Source organism: Prinia subflava, chromosome 4 (genome assembly GCF_021018805.1).
Source record: "Prinia subflava isolate CZ2003 ecotype Zambia chromosome 4, Cam_Psub_1.2, whole genome shotgun sequence".
NCBI lineage: Eukaryota > Metazoa > Chordata > Aves > Passeriformes > Cisticolidae > Prinia > Prinia subflava.
Window position 1 is genome coordinate 23531051 of NC_086250.1, and position 22124 is coordinate 23553174.

Consider the following 22124-nt stretch of genomic DNA (forward strand, 5'->3'; position numbering starts at 1 on the left):
AGGGGATGCCTTCATCCCAGAAGACCACCAAAAGATCAGAAGACGCCCTAGCAACAAGGGGAGCATGTGCCATGGGGGTACAATGACATAGATTTCAAGAATTGGAAATAGGAGGAGACGTATGGGAAAAATAATCCATATGGATTAGCCTATAGTATATAAATTTAAGATTGGATCATTTTGCCTTGTATGTGAGGAGGGAAATCGTCCCACTCTGTACCCCGATCAGTTTTGCTTATGCCTCATCAGAACCTTAATCTAAATATGCTTATATACGTTTATATTCATCTCAATATGATTATATTAATCTCAATTAAAAATTGCTGCTAAAATTTAATTTGGAAGTTTTTGGGACCTTCATTTATAACATTTGGAAAACCTGAATGTGGAGGATCCCTGATGCTATGGAAATTTGCTGATCAAGTTGCACACTGGCTTTGCCAGCTCTCCCCCACTGTCCCTCTGTAATTAGGCTGTGACCACTGCCCCGGATTCTCAGTATGTTTCACATGGATAATAACACTCCTTTGTGTTTACATCAACAGGCTGTACCTCATGATAGGACTTTTGGATTGTTTGGAAGAAAAATCCATGTGTAAGGTAAGCCTTTGGAATGAACCTTTTCCATGCTGCTTTACTCCCACCTGCAGGTAAGACTGTACAGTTGTGCTTCACACATTATTTGTTCAGCCATTCACTACAAAGCCTGTACAGACTAGGAATGCACAGTTCAGCCCTTTCGTTTGTTTGTTTTTTCTCCTACCACGTCAACACAGTGACAGTAATACCAAAATAAAAGGCGTAGGGTGGAAAATAGAATGTGTAAAGCTAAGTCCCCTCCAGGGACTTAGCTTTACACAGGCTTCTTGATAGGCTGACAGCTGGGATTGTTCACCCTGGAGAAGAGGTGGCCTTGGAGACCTCACTGCAACTTTCTAGTACCCGGAGGGGGATTATAAAAAGGAGAAAGATGGACTTTTTATACAAGCACGTAGTGACAGAACAAGGGGCAGTGGTTTTAGACTGAAAGAGGGGAGACTGAGATTAGATACAGAAAGAAAATCTTTACTGTGAGAGTGGTGAGGCACTGGCACAGGTCGCCCAGAGAAACGGTGCGTGTCCCTTCCTCGGGAGTGTTCAAGGCCAAGTTGGATGGGGCCCCGAGCAACCTGCTCTGCTGAAAGGTGACCCTGCCCTCCGCAGGGGGCTCGAACTGGATGATCTTTAAGGTACCATCCAATCCAAGCCGTTCTGGGACCGAGTGAGCTAATCCCGAACTACAAGCAGAAATGGAGCCGCGGAGGCAGCAGCGGAGCCCGCAGCGAGGCGCCATGGCCGCGAGAAAAGAACTACAACTCCCGTCGTGCCTTCCGGGCATTGCTGCGGGAACAAACTCCCCGCTGATTTGCTGTTGCTTTCCTCTGCTCTCGCCAATCAGACGCGTGGCTCCCGGGGAACGGTCTCCACGCGCATGAGGCGGGCTGGTGGCGTCTCGGGAGCGATGGAGCGGGACCGGGGAGAGGTGAGCGGGACGGGATGGCATGGCACGGCACGGCACGGGTGCTCCGCTTGGTCCCGGGCTGGGCTGCTTCTGGAGGTGGCGCTGGGTCCGTCTGATCCCGGCGAGATGTGCCGGGATGCGTCCCCCTCAGCTTCCTGAGGAGGCTCCGGGTGATGATGCCCTTGCTTGGCAGCCCTGGGGGCTTGTAACGTGTCCGCAAGTTTCACTCAGCTGTTGTGGAAGAATAATGATGTAATTGTGCACACGTCACCTGTGGGTGTAAGGTGCACCCACACAGGCACTAGAAGGCGATGAAAATTTTTTTTTAGAGAAGTTCAGACCTTTCAGACGTCAGGAATGCTGTCTGAGGGCTTGGATACGCAGGAGAGCAATTCTTTGTTCAGGGAACAAACTGGGAACCTTTGGTCTATTTCGTGTGAAAGCTGGGGAGAATGCGGGGAGTCAGCAGGAGTGAAGTCTGATCTTCCTGTCCACGTGTCTATAATGACAACCAGGAGCCAGGAATCAGAGGGAATTTAGCACTGGAAGGTGATGGGCTTGCTGCTGATCTTTTGTTGTTGCCCACCTGGAGGAACAATTGTATCCTTCTGCCTCATGCAGCTGTTTGAATCTGCATTTCTGTTCCATCACTTCCTTTGCTGATACTGACTTCTTGCTGCTCTTCCATGAGTTGCTAACACATTTTCCCAGCTTCTTTTGTGCTTATTTGGAGCCTGGTTCAAGATTCTTCTGGTCTGAGACACACTGTTTTTCTGTGCTCTTTCTTCTGTCTCTGCCTCGCAGCTCTCCTGCTGTAACAGCAAGTACAAAGAGCTAGTGAAGATGTTTAGCTGTGGAGGCATCTGGTTTTAGGCAAAAACCTATAGCAAACATTCTGCGATATTGCTGGGTGTACTTTCTGAACCGAGGTCAGCTATGGACTGTGCAGTTTCCAGAGGACATGAACTGTCTCAGGACTGAGTTGGTCCTGCTAACTTCCAGGCTGTGCTGGTCTTGTGAGCTGTGGTGGCAGGAACATGCTGCTTGTGCTCCATTCTGGAAGTTTGTGCTGGCTTTACTGTGACAGTGTCTGCACTGCTGTGCTGTGCAACTGTGCTGGGAGGAGCATTGCCTGGAAGGACAGAGTCTTATCTGTCCTTCATCAGCATGGCAGTGCTTTGCCCTGCATTTTTCCATGTTCCTCAGGTTGTTTTCTATCTAGATACAGCTCTGTGGCACTTTCCTCTTGGGAAGCAGTATGCAGCCTGTGGAATACAAGTAAAGGGACCTGGTTGGGGGAAGCAGTTCAGAGTCCTGCCTTTTAGGTTGTTATGTGGACTCTTTGCTTGCCCTGAGGCCACTCCCTGGCCCAAGAGCACCTCCCCCAGCAGCAAAGGTAGGTTTATTGTGCAGTGGGGTGTAAAATATCTATTTTAAAGCAAGCTGGCTCTTTTTGTAGTTGGTGTCTGCCTTCTGCCACAAAACTTCATCTTTGGAGCGGGTGGAGGAGGAAGGTGATGACGATGAGGAGGATGATGAATTGGACATCTTTGGGGGTTATGACAGCCTCACGTGCTACAACAGCAGCATGGGCAGTGACAGCAGCTCCTGTCTGGAGGAGTCTAGTGATGATGAGGTGGCAGACCAGGAAACTGGAGAGCTTTCAACCTCTCCAATGCACCAGCCATCAACAGGCCGGCTCACGGAGGACAGTGGCTCTGAGCCAGGTACTGCCTATGCTACCTGAAACATGTTTAGGGGCAGTGAAGGGTGTGTGGCTACAACTTGGGGATGCTTTGGGAGCAGCTTTGGATTCAGACTGCATTTTCTGAACTGTCTGGGGGATTTTCTCCATATAATGGTGGTTAGTTGGTCTCAGCTCTGTCCTTGTAGTGCACTGACTCTGCCAAACGCTCACATTTTTTGCCTTCCTTCCCCCCCAGCTGTGTGTGAAATGTGTGGGATTGTGGGCACCAGGGAGGCTTTCTTCTCCAAGACCAAACGTTTTTGCAGTGTTTCCTGCTCCAGAAGCTACTCCTCAAATTCCAAAAAGGCTAGCATCCTGGCCAGACTGCAGGTGAGTTAAAACCTTTCCATCTGGCTCTCCAGGTGAGTTAAAACCTTTCCATCTGGGTCTCAAGCTCCATCATGCTCACAGGCTCTTGTCATGCTGGGGGACTTCAACTACACCTATACCTGCAAAAAGTAGCATGTCAAGCTATGGGTAATCCAGGACTCCTGGAATGCATGGGAGATAATTTCTTAAGTCAGGGAATAGACAGCTGAAGTAGAGGGAACACAACAGTAGATTTGATGGTGACCAAAGTAGGTGAACTAATTAGGGATGTCAAGACTGGAGTGGCTCCAGCTGCAGTGGTCATGCATTGGTGGAATTTGCAATCTTGAGGAATATAGGTCAGCTAAGGAGTACAGTCACATTCCCGAACTTCAGGGAGGCAGACTCCCAGTTCTTCAGGGTCAATCTGTAATTTTGTGAGCTTTCCAAATGGGGATGGAGCAGGATGTGCCTATATGTAGGGGTAGGTGGTTTCTCTCTAATTAAATATCAGAGTGACATTCCCAGTGGCTTGTTCTTCCTGTCTGAAGTCCTCAGAGAGGGCATGACAGTTTAAAGGTGGTGCTCCCTAAAAGCTGAGAAAGGACACACTGTTTCTTATTCCTGTGAGCATTAATAAATATTGTAACCTGAAAATTGTCCCAAGGAAGGGATGCATTCCCAGTTGCAGGGGGTGACTTAGTCTCCTGTGCCATTAATGTTTCTAATGTTCCTTCTTTTGTAGGGGAAACCGCCAACAAAGAAAGCTAAAGTTCTGCATAAGGCATCTTGGTCAGCCAAGATTGGGGCCTTCCTCCATTCACAGGGCACGGGACAGCTGGCAGATGGGACACTGACAGGTCAGGATGGTGAGTGTAGGTGAGGTGTGAGGAGATGCAGCTGCAGGAGTCACAGAAATTGGGACACCTTGAGAGCTGTAAGCTCTGCAGTCCTCCTCCTCTCTGTGGTACACTGCCTTGTACGATGTGTGTGGATCACTCTGACACAGGCTGGCAAAACAGATGGCATATCTTTTTTCCTCTTCCTGCCCATCCACTATTGTACCCTCATCCTCACTCCTGGTACAACTTGACCTGGAGTGTAAGCTCTGTGGTCCCAGTCCCACGAGGTGCTGACTTCTGCTGGCAAAAGGGGACTTAAAGTTGTCCTGCTTCTTCCAGCCATTTGCTGCCGCACTGCTCATGGGGAGTTATATTTGCCCCAAGTCACTCACTGATCAACTTGAGCAATAACCACTCACTGCAGCTGAAGGAGCAGCAAGTTACCATGCTAGGGAAAAGGGGAGTGCTGAGGCATGGCAGCAGTAGGGAGTGATCCCTGAGCAGACTGCTGTTGGAGCACAGCTGTAGCCTTCAACCAGGAGTGACTGTAGGATTAATCTCTCAAATTAGTATCTCTGATTTTCCCAGTACCCTCTGTGAAAGCAAGTGCTACTGATATGACTCTGCAGAGTTGCTGCTGAGAGGCAAAGATGTCAAGTAGTTTAACTCTGAAAGGATGCACTCTCCCTGGAGGGCTTTAGTCCTGGGCTGGACTTGACCCCTTTTATTGCCTTTTCCAAAAGCAAGTGACAGCAAATATTGATTAATAATGTATTTTGCCTCTTGTGGTGATTAGTGATTATGCACTCACATAGGGTCTAGCTTCCCACCAGAGAAAATGCAATGGAATGCGTAATCCCTTTGTGCTGTGTCCTAGTGCCTGGAGGCTGCAGGCTGCAGTCTAGAGGTAACTGATCTCTATGTATCTGTTCTATGATCTCATCTGATTTTCTGCTCTCATGTCTGCTTGTAGCACTTGTCCTGGGCTTTGACTGGGCAAAGTACCTGCAGGAACACAGCTACAAGGCAGCTCCTGTCAGTTGCTTCAAACACGTGAGTCCTACTTTGCTGTGCGTAGCAGGGCACACAGGACGTGTCATATGCATGGGGCCCTCTGTGACAGGTGGTGAGCAGAGGCCCAGTGGGGGGTTACTGAGACGCAGGTGATGCAAGGAAAGAAGTTGGGGTTTCTTGCAGCTGACAATAGAAGTCTCACAAAGGATCCATGAGTTTGGGGGGAAGGAAACAGAGGGGGACTTGATAGGAACACTGCTGTTACTGATGTCTAAGATTTTTAGCTTTTTATGGTTTTAATATATTTGTAGCTTTGTATATTGCTAAAGCATGGCTGTAGCTTCTAGTACCTTTCCTATTTTTCTTCTCTACATTTAGGAACAATAAGCTAACCTTATAAACACATTCAGAAATAGTGTAATCTTATTCCAGGAAGAGAACCAACTACAAGCACATTCTATTTTCCAACCAGAATCTGAACTAGACATAACAAAAGTAGGGCAAAAGAAACCTTTGGACTGCTTCCAGTGGGTCAGAACCCCAGGAATTTTTACCTAACCAACTAACGCTTTAACTGGACAGTATATGATAAGTATACTAATCGACTAACTTCATAAAAGTTGTAGAATTACTATACCACATGTGATTTTTGCAGTATTGAAATACTGCAGTATTGCAGTATTGAAATCTTTCAAGTAAAGGTTTGCTTTTATATTTACTCTAACATTGTTAGGAAGATCTATTCTATTTTCCAGGTGTCAGTAGTGATGGCTTAGTGCTGACTGGGAACAGAATTAATTCTGACCAGGGATGATAGTGGGAAGCTAATTTTGCAGTTCGTATGGCTGAGTACAGCCCAGGGTGATGTGCATGGAGGAATTCAGTTTATGTGAGCCTAGCAGTAGCTGCCCCTCCAGCATGTCCAGTTTTTAGAAGACTTGTTATATTCCTTTCGAGTTGTGGTCTGATGATACTGACAACATTTCCTTTTTCTTGAGGATAGGTCAGGCAGACATGGCATTTTTACTGTTAGGTATTTTTATGCCATAGAGGAATGACAGCAACTACTTTGGAATAATAGGACATCTGGCAGTGAAACAGTTAAGTATTGCTATATGGTATCCTGCCTTTTGAGACACTCAGTGAACATCCCAGTGAGATGTTTGGGACAGTTCAACTGTATTTCAAGATGCTGGCAGATCTAGGAGGGGAAAGGCATGCAAACCTATGTCTAAAGTGAAAGTGTAGCTGCCTAAGACATGTCTCTGAAAGCGAGAAGGGCCTTAATTGTGCTCTGATTTCCACATTCCTCTCCAATATGGCTGCCTCAATCTTTCAGGTGCCCCTCTTCGATCAGTGGGATGATGTGGTGAAAGGTATGAAAGTGGAAGTGCTGAACAGTGATGCTGTGCTCCCCAGCCGTGTGTACTGGATTGCATCTGTCATCCAGATTGTAGGTAAGTCTCCGAAGTAATCTTTGACAGCTGGGCACAGCTGAGCTCTGAGGGAAGCTTTAGAGAGCTGAAGGTAGCTGGTCAAGCAAAACAGCAACTCTTTGGAGCTCTGTAACTGCTGAGAGATTTTGGAACAGGACATACTATGGTGCAGGAGTGAGAGGAAACCATCATGTGGTTCCTCTTCTGGTTGCTGGGCAATTTGCAGGAATAGTTGCTGAAGAAGCTCTGGTAACCTATGCAGAGCTCTAAAGGCCATGCTGTGGCTACTGAGGCTGTGGTGTCAAATTCTTGGCCTCTAATGCCTTTGGTTGTCTGCTCTGTCTTGGCAGGATACAGGGCCCTTCTGCGATATGAGGGCTTTGAGAACGATGCTGGTCATGACTTCTGGTGCAATTTGGGCACAGTGGATATTCACCCCATTGGCTGGTGTGCCATCAACAGCAAAATCCTGGTACCACCACAAAGTGAGTGTGAGACAAGAGGGGTCAGCATATGCCTGGGCATGGAGAAGCTCTGGTTTATGCCTAGCAGTGGGGGGGACAGGTGCTCCCACTGCATGCAGGGCTACAGCTTTATTTGTGCTTTGAGTTACAAGCAGCCATTTGGGTTTGGGAAGCTGGAGACTGCTTGGATTTCTCCCTCTACATCTCCCTATTGACCTGGGGATGCTGCATGCAGAGCTGATGTCAGACCTGTGGAGGCTAATGCAGTTGGCTTTTCCTCCTTCTAACCCACATGGTGGCTAGACTTGAACTTTGGGAGGATTTTTGGTCCTATATCCTGGGCAGCATCTCTGGTAAGTGCAGTGGCTCCAGTCCCTGCACAGCTAGCAGTTCAGAGAGGGATGCCAGTTTAATAGTATGCCGGCAAGCTGAGATTTGCTTGGTATGGCTCTTGTGTTTTTGCTGTATTACCACTTCCTCATCTAGATTGGTGGAGTTGAATGTCTGCTTGGCCCAGTTCATTCTGTAATGGTTATCCATTCAGCGAGATGGGGGCTGGGGCAAGCTGGCAAAACAGAGTACAGAATCTGAGTGTGAAGAAGGCCTTTTAGTGCTGATGGGCTGTCAGATGAAAGGTGTGGTGCTGTAATTATTTTGGTCATAAAGATGGACTTTCTCCCTGCCCATATGTAGCTATCCATGCCAAGTACACTGACTGGAGAAGTTACCTCATGAAAAAACTGGTGGGAGCTAGGACCATCCCAGTGGATTTCCACATGAAGGTAAATGTGGGAGGCTGTCATTTTGCATGGGGGAAATGAAGCTGAAGTCAAGGCATGTGCTCACCATGTCTCTTCTGGTTTTGATCTGTGCAACTTTTGTGTGCCTTGAAGCCTGGGCAGAGCAGGGCCAGTGAGTGCTTCCACATGCTCCTAAGATACCTGCCATGATGCTGTGGGTAATCGATGGCACAACCTTCATGCCCTCTCAGCACAACAGTTTCTGCTTTGGGTCACAGGCAGACTTTAAAAGCTGTTGTCTCATGGTCTGCTGGGAAATGCTAGGGGTGAAGTTTGGCATTTTGCTGAAGAGAGAGGCTAGTGCAGCTCCAACCTAGCTTTTCCCTGCCCTGTTTCAGTGCCAAGGAATAGCTCTGAGAGTCAAAAAACTTTGTCTTCAGTGTTGGTAGCAAAGCAGCCTGCAGGGAGTGAGAAGGGTACAGGCTTCCTTTAAGTGCCATGGCCTTGACATCTTTATAGCTCTCATGATTATTGTTGTGTAGTCTGCATAGAGATTAGACCTTGTTAGAGGGAAGAGGGTCTTCTGTGGCCAGAAGGTTTAAAAATGGCAGAAAAGGAAGGCAGTCCCAGAGACAGCAGGCAGGAAGGCAGGTGATAGCTTTGCTCACTTTTCTGTGTGCAAGGTAAGTGGTAACACTGAGCTGGAGATCTGGATGTAGTTAGTGCTTCCCATGTTACTTCTCAGAAAGTAAAGAGAGTGTTTGTAGCTGCTTGTTCCTGGGCCCCAGCTTGTAGCTGCAAGGGAAGTGATGGATGGAAACAGACACTGCTTTTGTCTTTCTCCCCTCTGCATCTCCACTCCCAACTTATAAACAGGAGGTGGAAGGGGAAGACCTTAGCTTAAAAGTTTTTCTGGGATTCAGGTGTAGGCTGGTTTGCCTGTCTATTTTGTGTTTCCTAGTTGCTGCACAGTATCTTGGGATCACAGTTCTAAAATGTCTGGGGTTCTATAAACACCACTGGGCATTTGTGGATGAGTAGGGCAAGGCTGTATGAGCATAGGTCTCAAAAAAAGTCAGAAAGAAGCCAGTGACTCCATGTACCTGTGCCTTTGGGTCAGTCTGCAGAGTAACTGGCTTTGGATGTGGAGTTGGCAGGTAGATCATCATGTAGTTCAACCTCTGATCCGAATTCAAAGGTGAAAATAAGAACCTGACCTCTTTTGAAGTCAACTGAAAATCCTGTTGCTCTTTCAGAAGCTACACCTCTAACTAATTGCAGCCTCAAAACCCTTGTGGTCTCTTTCATGACTGAGAAAGGTACACACGGTTCCTCATGAACAGAAGTTCTTACTGGGAACATTCACACCAGGTGGTGGCTGGGCATGGCTGCTTGGCTGGGGTGGAGTGGCTCTTATGAGGCCACATGACAAAAGGGGGACCAGCTGCCAGCTACCTGTCCCCCCAGTTAACCCACTCCTATGCATCCCTTCTTAGTCAGCTTTGGGCAGTGCCAGGGTGCATGTCTATGGGGAAAGCTGTTCTCTGAAGTGTTTGGAGAACTGTGGTTGATCTCACCTCCTCTGTCGGTTGTTGCCAGATGGCAGAGAGCATGAAGTACCCGTTCCGGCAGGGCATGCGGGTCGAGGTGGTGGATAAGAACCATGTGTCCCAGACACGTATGGCAGTGGTGGACACAGTGATTGGGGGCAGACTGAGACTCCTCTATGAGGACGGTGACAGTGATGATGACTTCTGGTGCCACATGTGGAGTCCCCTCATCCATCCTGTGGGCTGGTCGCGGAGAGTGGGCCATGACATAAAGAAGACAGGTAAGGATCAGGCCACTGCAACCATCTTCAGATTTGCTGGGAACTGCCTGCACCCTGCTGTTGACACCAGTCTTGACATGCTGGGAGTGAGGCAGTTGCCTCAAGACCTAGCAGGTGAAGTCTGCTTAGTTTTGTGTCTGCTGGTTTTTTACCTGGATAGATAAAAACGCTGTGATCACAGGTCATAACAGGGGACTGTAAAGTTTCTTACCTGAAGCAGGCAGTCTTAGCGTGAGAATGCAGACTTTGCAACATGACAGATGTTTATAGTCTTTTTGAGCAAATTCATGCTGGTTTCTGTAACATTGGATGCCATCAGGTCATGTTTTTCTGGACTTTACCAAGAGGAATTGTTGATCAGCTTACTCTGGCAAAATAAAAGGCAAAAAAAAAAAAAGCAAGACTTGAGCTCTGTTGATCCTTTTGGTTGCACCTCCATTCCTTGCTGCCTCTCCCTGGTGATTACAGCTGTGTATAGAGGTGTTATTAGTAGTGCTCAGGAAGCTGAGCAATCAGCTTTTGAGCAAGCCCTTCATCACAGCCCATTTTATGAGAAATGTAGAGGGACTGACCTGTTCTTTTTATTAAATGGTCTCATATTAAGGAGGTTTATAGCAGCTAAGCTCTCACAGGAAAATGAATAGCCAGTCTGTTTTCTTACTGCAGTTGCTGCAGGTTTTTTACCTCTGTGTTTCTTCCATTCCTCACAGAAGAAAAACGTAATGACATGGCAAACCATCCCACCTTCCGGAAGATTTACTGTGATGCTGTCCCCTATCTGTTTAAGAAGGTAGGACAAGTCTGCCTTTCTGTGGGGGTCACAAAGAGGGAAGCAGTGATAGCATTTCTCTGCTTGGGCATACATGCTGCTGTGTGGGTTGTTGAGGGTGGTCTTTCTTATAGCTAAGGGCTGTAAGGCCTTTGGGGTGTCAAGGCTGCTGTTAAGCAGGAGCAGGTCAAACTAGGAAGCTGAAAGACTTAAAGGACAGTGACAGATTGAAGAACTTAATTGAAGGGCAAGCATGGGAGCTTTGAGTTGGAGAGGGAAGAGGATTCCATGGGAGAGACCAGTTCCGACAAGGAACTGGATCATGCTGGTAAGGACCGAGACAGGAAGGAGGCTTGCTTTGTTGTGGAACAGCAGTTGGGTTTGGCTCTCTTGACTAACCAGAGCTGTGCCAAGAGGTTGGTGACACAAACATGGTGTTGGTTTGGCTGCCTCTTTGTATTTCTTGTAGTATTTTTGCTTTCCCCTCCCAAGTTGAGCCAAGTGAAGAAGTTCTAATCCTATTTGCACTTACTGTGCTTGGTGTCAGGATGGGACTGTCCCATACTCTTGGCAGCACATGGTGTACTAGAGTCTCCCTTAGGTACGAGCTGTCTATTCTGAAGGTGGATGGTTTGAGCGAGGCATGAAACTAGAAGCCATTGACCCCCTGAATCTGGGCAACATCTGTGTGGCCACTGTTTGCAAGGTAAGTTCAGTGGGCCTAAGAGGGTCTGCTATGTTTGCTTGAGATAATGCAGCTTCTCCTCAGGACTTTTCAAATTAGTAAGACCAGGTAGATTTTGCATGGAGCAGCAGAGAGAGCTGTCAAGAGAGGTGGACAGCTGTTGTGTGGAGGGAACTTGGGGGTTACCTTAGAGGTCTGGCAAGCTGTTGTCCATGTGTATTCAGACAGCATGAAGATGAGCATGCTTGGTCTGCAAGCTAGTGTCCAGTTTGTATGACTATCCTCTTTCCACCCTTGGGCATGCAGTAGGGAAGATTTGTTCTCCAGTGCTAAGAGTATATAGAGACTCTCCTGTGGAAAGAAGGGAAGAGTTGTGGAGTGACCTCCATGTGGGCAATGGCATAAGGAAGCTGAGGATGGATGGGTCTTCTTCAGTCTCTCTTGATGAAGTGGTTGTGTAATGGTTTTAAATTCAAAATCGGGCGGAAATACCAATTATATAGAGATTTAAATATTTTCTTATTGTTAAAATAAGATTAGGAGAAAAGGCAAAACTGGTTCAACTTAAAGATTAAAAAAAATAGATTTATTAACACACACTAAAAGAATGAGGGAAAGAAAAAAATAAAATTGAACTTTTCAAAGCACCTCTCTCCCCTAATGGTTTACTTTCTCACATACAACATAAAGAGACAAAACTTGTAATTTTCAGTCAGTTTCACCATTCAAATATAATCTTTCATTAGTTCTTTTAGGAAAGGAGTCTCTCTTAGAAACGTCTATGGAATTTCTCCACTAACAGCATAAAAGTTGTCTTGTGGGTCTCCTCTCTCACACAGACAGCTGCCCAGAAAACCTGCTTTTGTGAAGTCCTTCCCAATAGCAGCTTTCTCAACACTGCATATGGGCCATATCTGCTTATTAGGGGTACTGTTTAAGGATGCCTCTGTCACAGTGAGATTTCCTAGTTTTGTGAGCGTTCATATTAAAGTAGAAGTTCTCACTTTCTCACACTCTTTCATGTAAACAGGAGATCGTGTTTTGTAAATATTTTCATTGTTTTCACATTCTTCTCCAAAGAGAAGAGAGGTTGTTTGACAGTCCTTTAGACCAATGTAATTGAGAGGTGGAGATTCCACTCTCCAATCCATGGTCACCTTTCTTAAAGTATATAAGAGGATGTAATAAACAAAGGGCAGATTTTCACTGCTCTGCTCTCTCACAAGTTCCAAGTCTCCGCGTGTGGTCATTTGAGCGTGGCAAACAGCGAATGCCTCTTCTAGTATAAAACAAAGATTCTCTTCTACTTCTAAGATCATCTTCATCTCAAAAACTAAAAATCTCCTTTTTCTTAGGAGCAAAGAGCTTCATATCACTTTTAACTAGAGCTTTACATCCCCTCCCCAACAGCATTCATATGTCACAAGAAAAAAAAAGTCCATTATCCATAGTTTACTAGAGACGTCCAGTCAAATTAGGCCACTCCTTCTCCTTTGTTCCAAATAGTCTTTTCACTCACTCTTCAGTGACTTAAAGTTTCATGCTATGTCCCTTTATAATCCAATCACTTTGTCTGTTCTCGCTTCAGGAAGGGCTGGTGCTCTGGGAGTTCCATGTGCTGGCAGGAAGAAGTTTAAAATTTGCCCAGGCCTGCGGTGCTCAGCTGAGCGGCAGTTGCAAAGGTCTCAAAGCCATGCTAGTAGAGGAAGCTGGTGGATGCTTTCTTTTCTATCCCTCGATCTGATCCAAGATAGCTGCCATCACAGTGTGCAAGCTCCTTTTCCTCACTGCCAGCTGCTCCCGGGCCCGGCCATGGGCTGGCCCCTCTGCCACGGCTTCTAGCATACAGCCAGCCCTGCAGAGCCAGAGCCTCCTGTCTCCCCTGCCGGCAGCTGGCAGCCGGGAGAGAAGAGGAGCTCAGCTGGACGGGCTGCTCCCTGCGGCAGCGGCTCTTGGAGTCTCGGCCGGGCCCGGCCTGGCCGCCCAAGGCGGAGCGGGCCTAAGCTGGGCCCCGCTGTGGCCCACAATGTTACCTGGTGACTCACCAGGAGAAAGAGAGGGAGGGCTCGAACAAAGCCTCAGTTTTATATGGGTATTACCAAAAGTCGCATTCTGTTTTCTCAGTGGTCAAACCATATGCCAATAGTCAAGAACTGGCCCTTGATAAGTTGGCTTTTCTAAAGAAATCTAAGGTCCTAACAGGGCAATGGTCTATATTATTCTTTAACTAAAAACCAGACTGTGTTAACCCATAACACGTTGTAAGCTCTACTCTTGTGCTAATGTTGAGAAGTAAATTCCTTACCCAGGTATCCTCAGTGAAGTGTGTTGAAAGTATAGTATCTATCTGGGCTTCTCCTGCTTCTCAAGAAGCTTTTTGCCCTCACAGAACCCAAGCTGAGGACTTTGACACTTGAAGTTTGGCAGCGAGATGCTGGGAGATCTATTTGTGTCTGTAAAATGTTCTTCAACTACTGCTTGGAAATGGAAGAGTTTGGGACAGGCATGCCTATTGCCTTTGGTAGGCACCAGTTACCAGTGAGTGACAGGATGGGACAAGTCTCGTTGCTGTACAAAGTAGCAAATCCAAGGATGGTTCTCCTTCCCTTCTATGCAGTAACAAATTCATGATCTGGCTCATGTAGAAGGTTTTTGGTCTGCCAATAAACTGTTTCTGGGGGAGAACAGAGCTCCTGACCATTTAAGGATTTTCACACAGTCCTTTCACAAGGCTCTTAGTGTTGGCCCCAGTCCTGCAGAAATTGCTGCTTTGGGGATTAGTTTGTGTTGACTAACATATTAGGAGAAGCTTGGGGCATATAACATTGCATTTTATTATCTAGTGGCAACTGTGATCAGTATGTGGGGACTCTTGAGAGAATCTTTTGCAAGGAGGAGAGACTTTAGAGCAAGTAGAGCTCTACACTCATGCCTTCACTCCCATCTCAGGTTCTCTTGGACGGGTATCTTATGATCAGCATTGATGGAGCAACGTCTGATGATGGCTCTGACTGGTTCTGCTATCATGCCTCCTCACACGCCATCTTCCCAGCCAACTTCTGTAAGAGAAACAGCATCGAACTGACGCCTCCAAAAGGTGAGATTTGGACTCTGCCCTGTGGTACAAACCTGCATGCAGAATCTGATGGTTGGTGTGTTTCTTAGAGGGGTCAGGTTCAGGTGAATCAAAACAAGGTCCCAATTGCTTGTTTTTCAGAGAGACAAGGCTAGTTCAGAGAGCCAGGCTGTTTGAGCTCTGCCCGTATACCAACTCTTGGCTGGCTCCTGGCAGGTCAGTGGGAGAGGTGTATAATCCCCAAACTGAACAGATTTTAAAGGACAAGGAGGGTGGGAAGGGATAAGTAGAGCCATTGCTGCAGGAGTCAGTACTTAGAGTCATCTCTATTCTTTTCTCTGTGAATAGATCTGACATGAGTATTTCTTCAAACTCCTAAGAGATGATCACCCTAGGAGTGGTTTTGCTACTTCATCTAGCCATACCTAAAAAAACCTGCTCAGAATTTTTGTGTTGCAGCATTTTTTGTGCAGAGTTGTTCCATCTTCCTTTAGTGCTCCTGCTACTGAGAGAAAAAAGATTGGTCTTAATGGTGTGTTTTGAACATACTACTTCATATTTGCTGCTGTTTCTCCCCTTTCTCTGTGGTCTGGGTCTATGGCTGACACAGATGTTCAGAGCTGCAACTTGCATATTCTGTATTTGCCTCCTGGACAGGATTGCTGGACTCCCATGAAATCTATGCACTATGTTCATGTCCCACATCAGGCTGTATGTGCTAGTTCATTGACCTGCTCTGCAACCAGCTATGCCTCCTTCCTGCCTACTCTGCCTTTTGTCCCAGCTGGTCTACCCAGTAACTGCCTTTTTATCTCTTAGGGTTTCTTCCTTTTGCAGGGCATGATGCAAAGACATTCAGCTGGGAATGTTACCTGGAAGAGACCAAATCACGACCTGCTCCGTCACGGCTCTTCAACACAGTGAGTGCTGCCAGGAAGAAATGGTGTGTAGGGATGCCTGGAGTAAGCAAGGAGTGCAAGAGCTCTGGCTGTCACTGAGATGGAAGTGACTTCTTGTCCAATACCCCTGCCATAGCAGGGTCACCTGTAGCAGGTTGCTCAGGACCATGTCCAGATGGATGGAAACTCCACAGCCCTGTGGACAGCTTCTGCCAGTGCTCATTGGTACTCATGGTAGAATGGGTTTCCTGATGTTCACAGGGAAAACTGTATTTCAGTTTGTGCATGTTAACTCTGGTCCAGGCACTCGGCACCATTGAGAGGAATCTGGCTCCATCTTTGCACCCTCATTTTAGGCATTTATACGCATAAATAAGGTACCCTTGAGCCTTTTCTTCTCTAGGATGAACAGTCACAACTCTCTCATACAAAAGATGCTCCAGTTCCCTTCTCATCTTCCTGGCCCTTTGCTGGACTCTCTCTCCAATATGTCCACATCTCTCTTGTACCAGGGAACAATTCAGGTGTGGCCTCATCAGTGCCGAGCAGAGGGGAAGGATCACTTCCATTGATCTGCTGAGAACAGGTTACAATTAGCCATCTTTGTCCCAAGGTCACATCCCTGGCCCATGTTCATGTCTACTGGGATTCACAGGCACTTTTTTGCCACACTGTTTTCCAGTCATTCTGCCTCCAGCTTGTGCTGGTGCCTGGGGTTCTTCCTCCACAGGTATGGGATTCTACCATTTCTCCAGCTTGTCAAGGTGCCTCTGGAGGGCAGCACAACTATCTAGTATATTCTGTCTTTCCTACCAGTTTTCTACCACAAGCAAGCTTGCTTGGTTTGACATGACACTCTGACATACACGTCATCTGGATAATTAATGAAGATGTTGAATAGGATTGAATCCAGTTTTGACCCTTGGGATACATTGCTAATTACTAGCCTCCAACTAGACTTTGTGCCATTAATAACCATCCTCTGGGCCCAGTCACTCAGCCAATTTTCAGCCTATCTTGCTGTCTCCGCACCCAGCCTGTATAGTTCAATCATCTTCTCTAAGAGGTTCTTATGGCAGACAGTGTCAATAGCCTTCCTGAACTCAGGATAGACAATAAACAGTATATGAAATATATGTAGTTTCTACTGGGCTGCTGTTTGCTGACAGTCAGCACTTTAAGGAGAGCTCAAAAGCCCAGGAGTACATGCATTCCAAGTTGGGACATCAAAGAGGGCTCTGTGGGTCTCTGAGTGTCACCTGTGATTCTGTAGTGTTTCTGTGAACTCCAGGCTCCTGGTGGGCTTTGCATTGCTCATTGCCTGTGGATGTGTGCCTGGCGTGTTAGGTGGAGGGTGGGAGCTGCATCACAAAAACTACAAGCTACATCAACAAAACTGCTGCAGCACCTGGGCCTATGCTGATCTTTCTGATTTCCCAGGGGCCTGCCAAGTAATTGTTTGACTGTGTGTTCCTGAACTGCTGCTTCACCCACATCAGGATCTTGCTTCTTGGGCTCAGATTGATTAAGGACACAGCTGGCCTTCGATCTGTTTTTGGATCTATAGGCTTGTTGTCTGTCTGCTTTCTTTAGGCTGGAGGCCAGTCTGTGTGAGAGTGGTGTTGGCCAGATACAGGTTTGGATTGAGTGCAATGGCCTTGGCTTTTCTTTTTTCATGCTTTCATTTTTTATGCACCCAGGACTGTCCAAACCATGGCTTCAAGGCAGGCATGAAGGTAGAGGCAGTAGACCTGATGGAACCTCGGCTCATCTGTGTGGCAACAGTGAAGCGTGTAGTCCAACGTCTCCTTAGCATCCATTTTGATGGCTGGGACAACGAGTATGACCAGTGGGTGGACTGCGAGTCTCCAGACATTTATCCTGTGGGGTGGTGTGAGCTGACAGGCTACCAGCTTCAGCCACCTGTGGTTCCAGGTGAGTGAAGATTTTACTGTGGTTTCTAGTGCTAGAGATGAAGATTTCCTTCCTCCTGCTCTGTGAGTGACTCCTTTGAGTTTTGGGTGTTGTAGGGAGAAGCAAATGGCCTCCTTCATTTGCACTGGCTACCATAAATCTTCCTCTGTTGCCACATTCTAGCAGCTGGCAGAGGAAGGAGCCTGAGGGTAGAAAACAGCCTGAGTTTTGAGATTGGCTCTGTTCCCCCACACCAACAGAGAATTAATTGCTCTTGAGGAAATTGGGTAGAGTTCCAGATGGTCCTATCCCTGCACAGCTCCATTTTATTAAGCACATCTATAACCTTAGCTGGATAGCAGCAGGAGATCGCCCCATGCTCCCTTTTCTCATCAACTCTCTGACTCTGTCTGTAAAAGGTAAGAGCATCCTCTCAAGAGTTCATTCCTTCCTTTGTTAAAGGGAGGCCACTGCCTTACCCCTGCAGATGTTTTCCTTCTTGTCCCAAACTACAAATCTTTTTTCTTTAGTGCCCCTACCAAGTCTGTACTGGGCCTCTCTCCCCTGTGCTGCCCCAGCCTGCTGCCCTGTGCCCTCACCTGGAGGCACAGACAGCAATTGCACTACAACACCTTGCTTTCCCCTCAGCTGGTGGTCTTGGGAAGAGGGCTTTGGCTTGGGGGGACGGGTATATCTGTTTCTTGCTTATGTCACTTCATCCCAGTTACCTACTGGTTATGGGACTTGGCTTTCGTTTCCCTCTCGTCTCCATGACAGAGCCCACAACTCCAGCGAAGGCCAAGGAGGTGCCCAAGAAGAAGAAGAAACCCTATGGAAAGAAGAGTGAGTGATGTTTGGTTAGTGCCCTCCCGCTTACTCGCAGGCTGGGCCCAGTTAGAGGAACCCTATCCATGTCCCATCAGAGCAGGAGAGAGAGGCCTTGTCTTGCTGTGAATGCCCTCAGTCAGCTCTGGGTTTGCCAACACAGCTTCATCCTTCTTACCTGCCCTGTTAACTAAAGAGCTGTGTGTGGGAAGGATCTGTTTTGCAGTCTGTTTTCTGTTGGCTGAGGTATATATGGCACTTGCTTCCAGGTGTGAGTGAGGTTGTGCTGCTTTTCCTACTGTGTCCATGTTTGGAGGGAGATGTTTGCTGCAGCTGGAGGGTAGCTGGAGAGCAACCCTGCTTTGTGCTGAGGAAAAGAAGGCCTTAAGATGGCTGAAGATGCCAGTAGAAACCATTTTGTTTCATCTTGTTGTTGTCATCGTTGCAGTTGATGTGGCAAATCATGTAGACAGACAAGAAATTCCTTCCTGGGGGGTGGAGGGGAAAGGAGATCTAAAGAATATAAATATTTTCAGCAAAAATAAAAAGGTCAGCTAAAAACTAGAACATTACGGTTACAGTGTCTGCGCCTTGCAGCAAGTATGCTCATTGCCTAGGACTAGATCCAGACAGGTAAGCAAAGCTGACTCCACACTGATTCCAAGAGGACATGCTTCTTGGAAGTTAAACACATTGCCTTTAATGAAGGGGAACATGAAGGAGCATATTTTGTGATTATAACTATAGAATTTTCTCCAGTAGGCCATTTCTGTTGCATAACCATTTGGCAGCTAATGACCGTGTAGCTTTCTGTTCAGTTGTGCTGGTCCCTGGCCTGTGGTTTCTCAGAGGAGCATGGTTGCTGATTTTCCAGAGGAAAAGAAACATACTTTCGCTCATACTCTGTTATCTCTTTGTTAAGGAAAAAAGTTACCTGCCAAAACCCGCAGTGTCAAGCAGACTGTCAAGAAGCTTTCTGTCATGCATTCAAAACGAGAAGCAAAAGCTGCCAGCCAGGCTTTGCCAGAGCCAACACCTGATGAGAGTAAGGGAATGGATTACTGTACCCTGCAACCACATCCACCTCTCCCCATACATCCTCCTGGCCACTAAGTCATGGGTGCCCCCAGGCAGGAAAAGGCAGCAGCATGTCAAATGTCCTTCCCTACTCCTCCAGAGGCACTCCAGAGAGTAGAAGAAAGCAGTTGCTTGCTTTCCCTAGAGAGGTTTGCCTCCTGAGAAGGTTTGGTGGGACCAGTACTGCTCAATATCTCAATGCTGCTAATGCCTGCTGAGGGCCTGGCTGCCCTTCTGAGCAGTCTGGTTGTGTGAGGTCAGGGATGAGAGACAAAGTGGATATGTCAGAGGTGGCTGTCACATCCCAATCCCAATAAGGGCTGTTGCAGCATATGAACACAGCCTCTCGTGCTGTGGTGATCAGAAGAGCAGCTAGGTCACCTGCCAACCCTAGTGGGTAGGGGGAAGGAGGGTGGGTGAGGTGCCTTATGCACATGGGGATTGAAGAGTCTTGAAGTCTCCTGTTCATTTAAGTTCCCCTGTGTGAACCCAGGCAGACTGAAAATGGACCACACCAGCTTTTCCTCCCTTAGGAGTTGTTCTTGGGAGCTAGGAGCTGAATGCTGCCAGGGTTTAGTCCCATCCTGATGGCTGCTGTGACCATGGATAGATTTGCAGTGGCATGACAGGGCTGCCTGTGGTGAGGGATCCTCAGGAAGTGGGCTGGCCCCAGGGCCTGGGGTATTTTGAGTACCTGCATGGACAGAGCTGGTTTGGAGGTGCTACAGGTAATGCAAGTCAACATGGGTTGATTTTATTTACTTATTTTTCCCTCTCTCTGTCTGTCTCTTGCTAGTCATTGCTGTGCGGGTGAAAGAAGAAACCATTGACCCTTCAGATGCAGCATTTGGAGAGACAGATCTTCCTGTTCCCATCAGCAGCATAAAGCAGGAGGACACAGACTGATCTGGAGCATTTCCCAGCTGCCCACAGCAGCTTCACCTTGTGGCTCTTTAGGGAAAATCCTGGTAAAGGGAAACAGAACCAAAAGGGCCTTCCTTTTTTAAAGCAGACAACCCTGCAGTATCATGAACTCTGCTTTCCTGGTGTGCAAGAAAATTTCGCCCAGACTTGTAATATTAAGCCCTGGGAAACAGCTGAAAGACTGCAGACATGCTGAGGACCATGACCAGGGGAGCTGCTGTGGTTGTGCACCTTTGGAGCAGGAGCTCAAAACAAGGAGAGGCTGCCAGAGCACAGAAGGCCAGTTTGGGTTCTTGGCTGCGGCTGAAGGTGACAAGCTGCTGTCCAATGTGATGAGTGCAGGAAAGGAGCTGCCCCCATAGGACTTTAGTGCTGTGCTCTCTGGTCTAAGTGCTGCGAATCCCAAGAAAATCAGGACAGGAAGAGTGGAAAGAGGTGAAGAAACAAAAGAGATGATGATGCCTGCTGAAGAAGTGAGACCTTTTTTCATAGAATCCTAAAATGGTTTGGGTTGGAAGAGGACCTCAAAGACGTCAAGATCCTCATCTAGTTTCAATACCCCTGCTGTGGGCAGGGACACCTTCCACTTGACCAAGTTGCCCAGAGCCCCATCCAACCTTGAACACTTCCAGGGATGAGGCATCCACGACTTCCCTGGGCAACCTGTTCCAGTGCCTCACCACCCTCACAGTAAAGAATTTTTTCCTAATACATAATCTAAAACTACTGTCTTTCAGTTTGAACCCATTCCTCCTCGTGCTGTCACTACATGCTCTTGTAAATGGTCTTGTCCTATCCTGCCTGTATGTTCCCTTCAGGTGTCATGAGACTGCAGTTAGGTTACCTCGAAGCTTTCTCTTTTCCAGACTGAACAATCCCAATTCTTGTCTGCATTTCCTCATAGGAGAGGTGTTCCATCCCTTTAATCATTTTAGTGGCCTCCTCTGGTCTTGCTCCAACAGGTCTATGTCCTTTTTGTGCAGAGGACCCCAGAGCTGGATGCAGCACTGCAAGTGGGGTCTCACCAGAGAAGAGGGGATGAATCCCCTCCCTCACCTTGCTGGCCACGCTGTTTGTGATGCTTTCACTCATCTCTTGATACTTGATTGGCTTTCTGGGCTGTAAGTGGACATGACTGGGTCATGTCCAGCCTCTCATCCAACTGTATCCCCAAGTCCTTGGCAGGACTGCTATTGATCCCTTCATCCCCCAGCTTGTGTTGATACTTGGGGTTGCCCCAACCCAGGTGCAGCACCTTGCCCTTGGTCTTGTTAACCCTTCTGAGATTCCCATGTGCTCGCTTTTGAGTCTGTTCAAATCCCTATGGCTGGCATCTCATCCTTCAGTTTAGTAAAGAGCACCACTCAGCTTGGTGTTATCTGCAAACTTGCTGAGGGTGCACTTGATCCCTTTATCTGTGTCATTAATGAAGACATTAAATAACACTGTTCACAGTACAGATCCCTGAGGGACACCACTGGTCACTGATGCCCACTGGAACTCTGAGCTGTTGACCACTACCCTTGGAAGGCAACCATCCAACCAATTCTTAATCCACCAAACCGTCCACTCATGGAATCTCTCATGCAGTTTGGAGGGAATAGTTGTGGGGGACTGTCAAAAGTTTTATAGAAGATCACCTGGCTCAAGAAGCTATCCTCCATGGATTGCAGGAGTCTCCTGGATTGCCTGCAGTTTGCCTCGGTACTTTCCCAACAGATGTCAAGGTGGCTGAAGTCCCCCAGCAGGACTGGAGCATGTGAGCACGATGCCTCCTAACTGGGGCAAGAAAGCTTTGTCAATAGGCTCCCCTTGGTCAGGCAGCTGTAGCAGACCTCAGCCACAAGGTTCCTTTTGTTGTCTCAGCGTCTGATTTTTGCCCATAGTCTATCAATCTGCTCAAGGCTGTTCTTCAGAGACAGCGCTTCACACTAAATGCACCTCTTGGCATAAAGAGCAACACCCCCACCTCTCCCTCCTTTCTGTCTCTTCTGAATAGCTCATAGTCACACTCTAGTCACACAGTTTGTCCCACCAAGTTTCAGTAATGGCAATAAGGTCGTAACTTCAG

At 47.4% G+C, this 22124-nt stretch overlaps 1 protein-coding gene across 3 annotated transcripts; it reads left to right on the top strand.

The window, feature by feature from the left end:
* Window positions 1-1388: 1388 nt before the first annotated feature.
* On the top strand, window positions 1389-20769 carry L3MBTL2 (L3MBTL histone methyl-lysine binding protein 2). 3 transcript variants are annotated; one of them, XM_063395992.1, is made up of 17 exons: window positions 1389-1522; window positions 2961-3228; window positions 3445-3578; window positions 4303-4426; window positions 5373-5452; window positions 6753-6870; window positions 7200-7334; window positions 8007-8095; window positions 9653-9884; window positions 10595-10674; window positions 11255-11359; window positions 14288-14435; window positions 15252-15334; window positions 17014-17248; window positions 18005-18070; window positions 18975-19097; window positions 19926-20769. In XM_063395992.1, exons 1-17 carry the CDS (start codon window positions 1472-1474, stop codon window positions 20033-20035), a joined length of 2181 nt encoding a protein of 726 aa, XP_063252062.1. In that variant the 5' UTR covers window positions 1389-1471; the 3' UTR covers window positions 20036-20769. The 3 variants fall into 3 exon arrangements, with proteins under 3 accessions (XP_063252062.1, XP_063252064.1, XP_063252065.1); XM_063395994.1 differs by having other exon boundaries at window positions 4303-4417; XM_063395995.1 differs by lacking the exon at window positions 18005-18070.
* Window positions 20770-22124: the final 1355 nt, after the last annotated feature.

Excerpts from the sequence above, each read along its gene's own strand:
- L3MBTL2 (XM_063395992.1), top strand. The coding sequence starts at position 1,472 with ATGAGGCGGGCTGGTGGCGTCTCGGGAGCGATGGAGCGGGACCGGGGA. Across the intron at positions 8,096-9,652 it reads CAGTGGATTTCCACATGAAG|ATGGCAGAGAGCATGAAGTA; the intron begins GTAAATGTGGGA and ends GGTTGTTGCCAG. Across the intron at positions 10,675-11,254 it reads TCCCCTATCTGTTTAAGAAG|GTACGAGCTGTCTATTCTGA; the intron begins GTAGGACAAGTC and ends AGTCTCCCTTAG.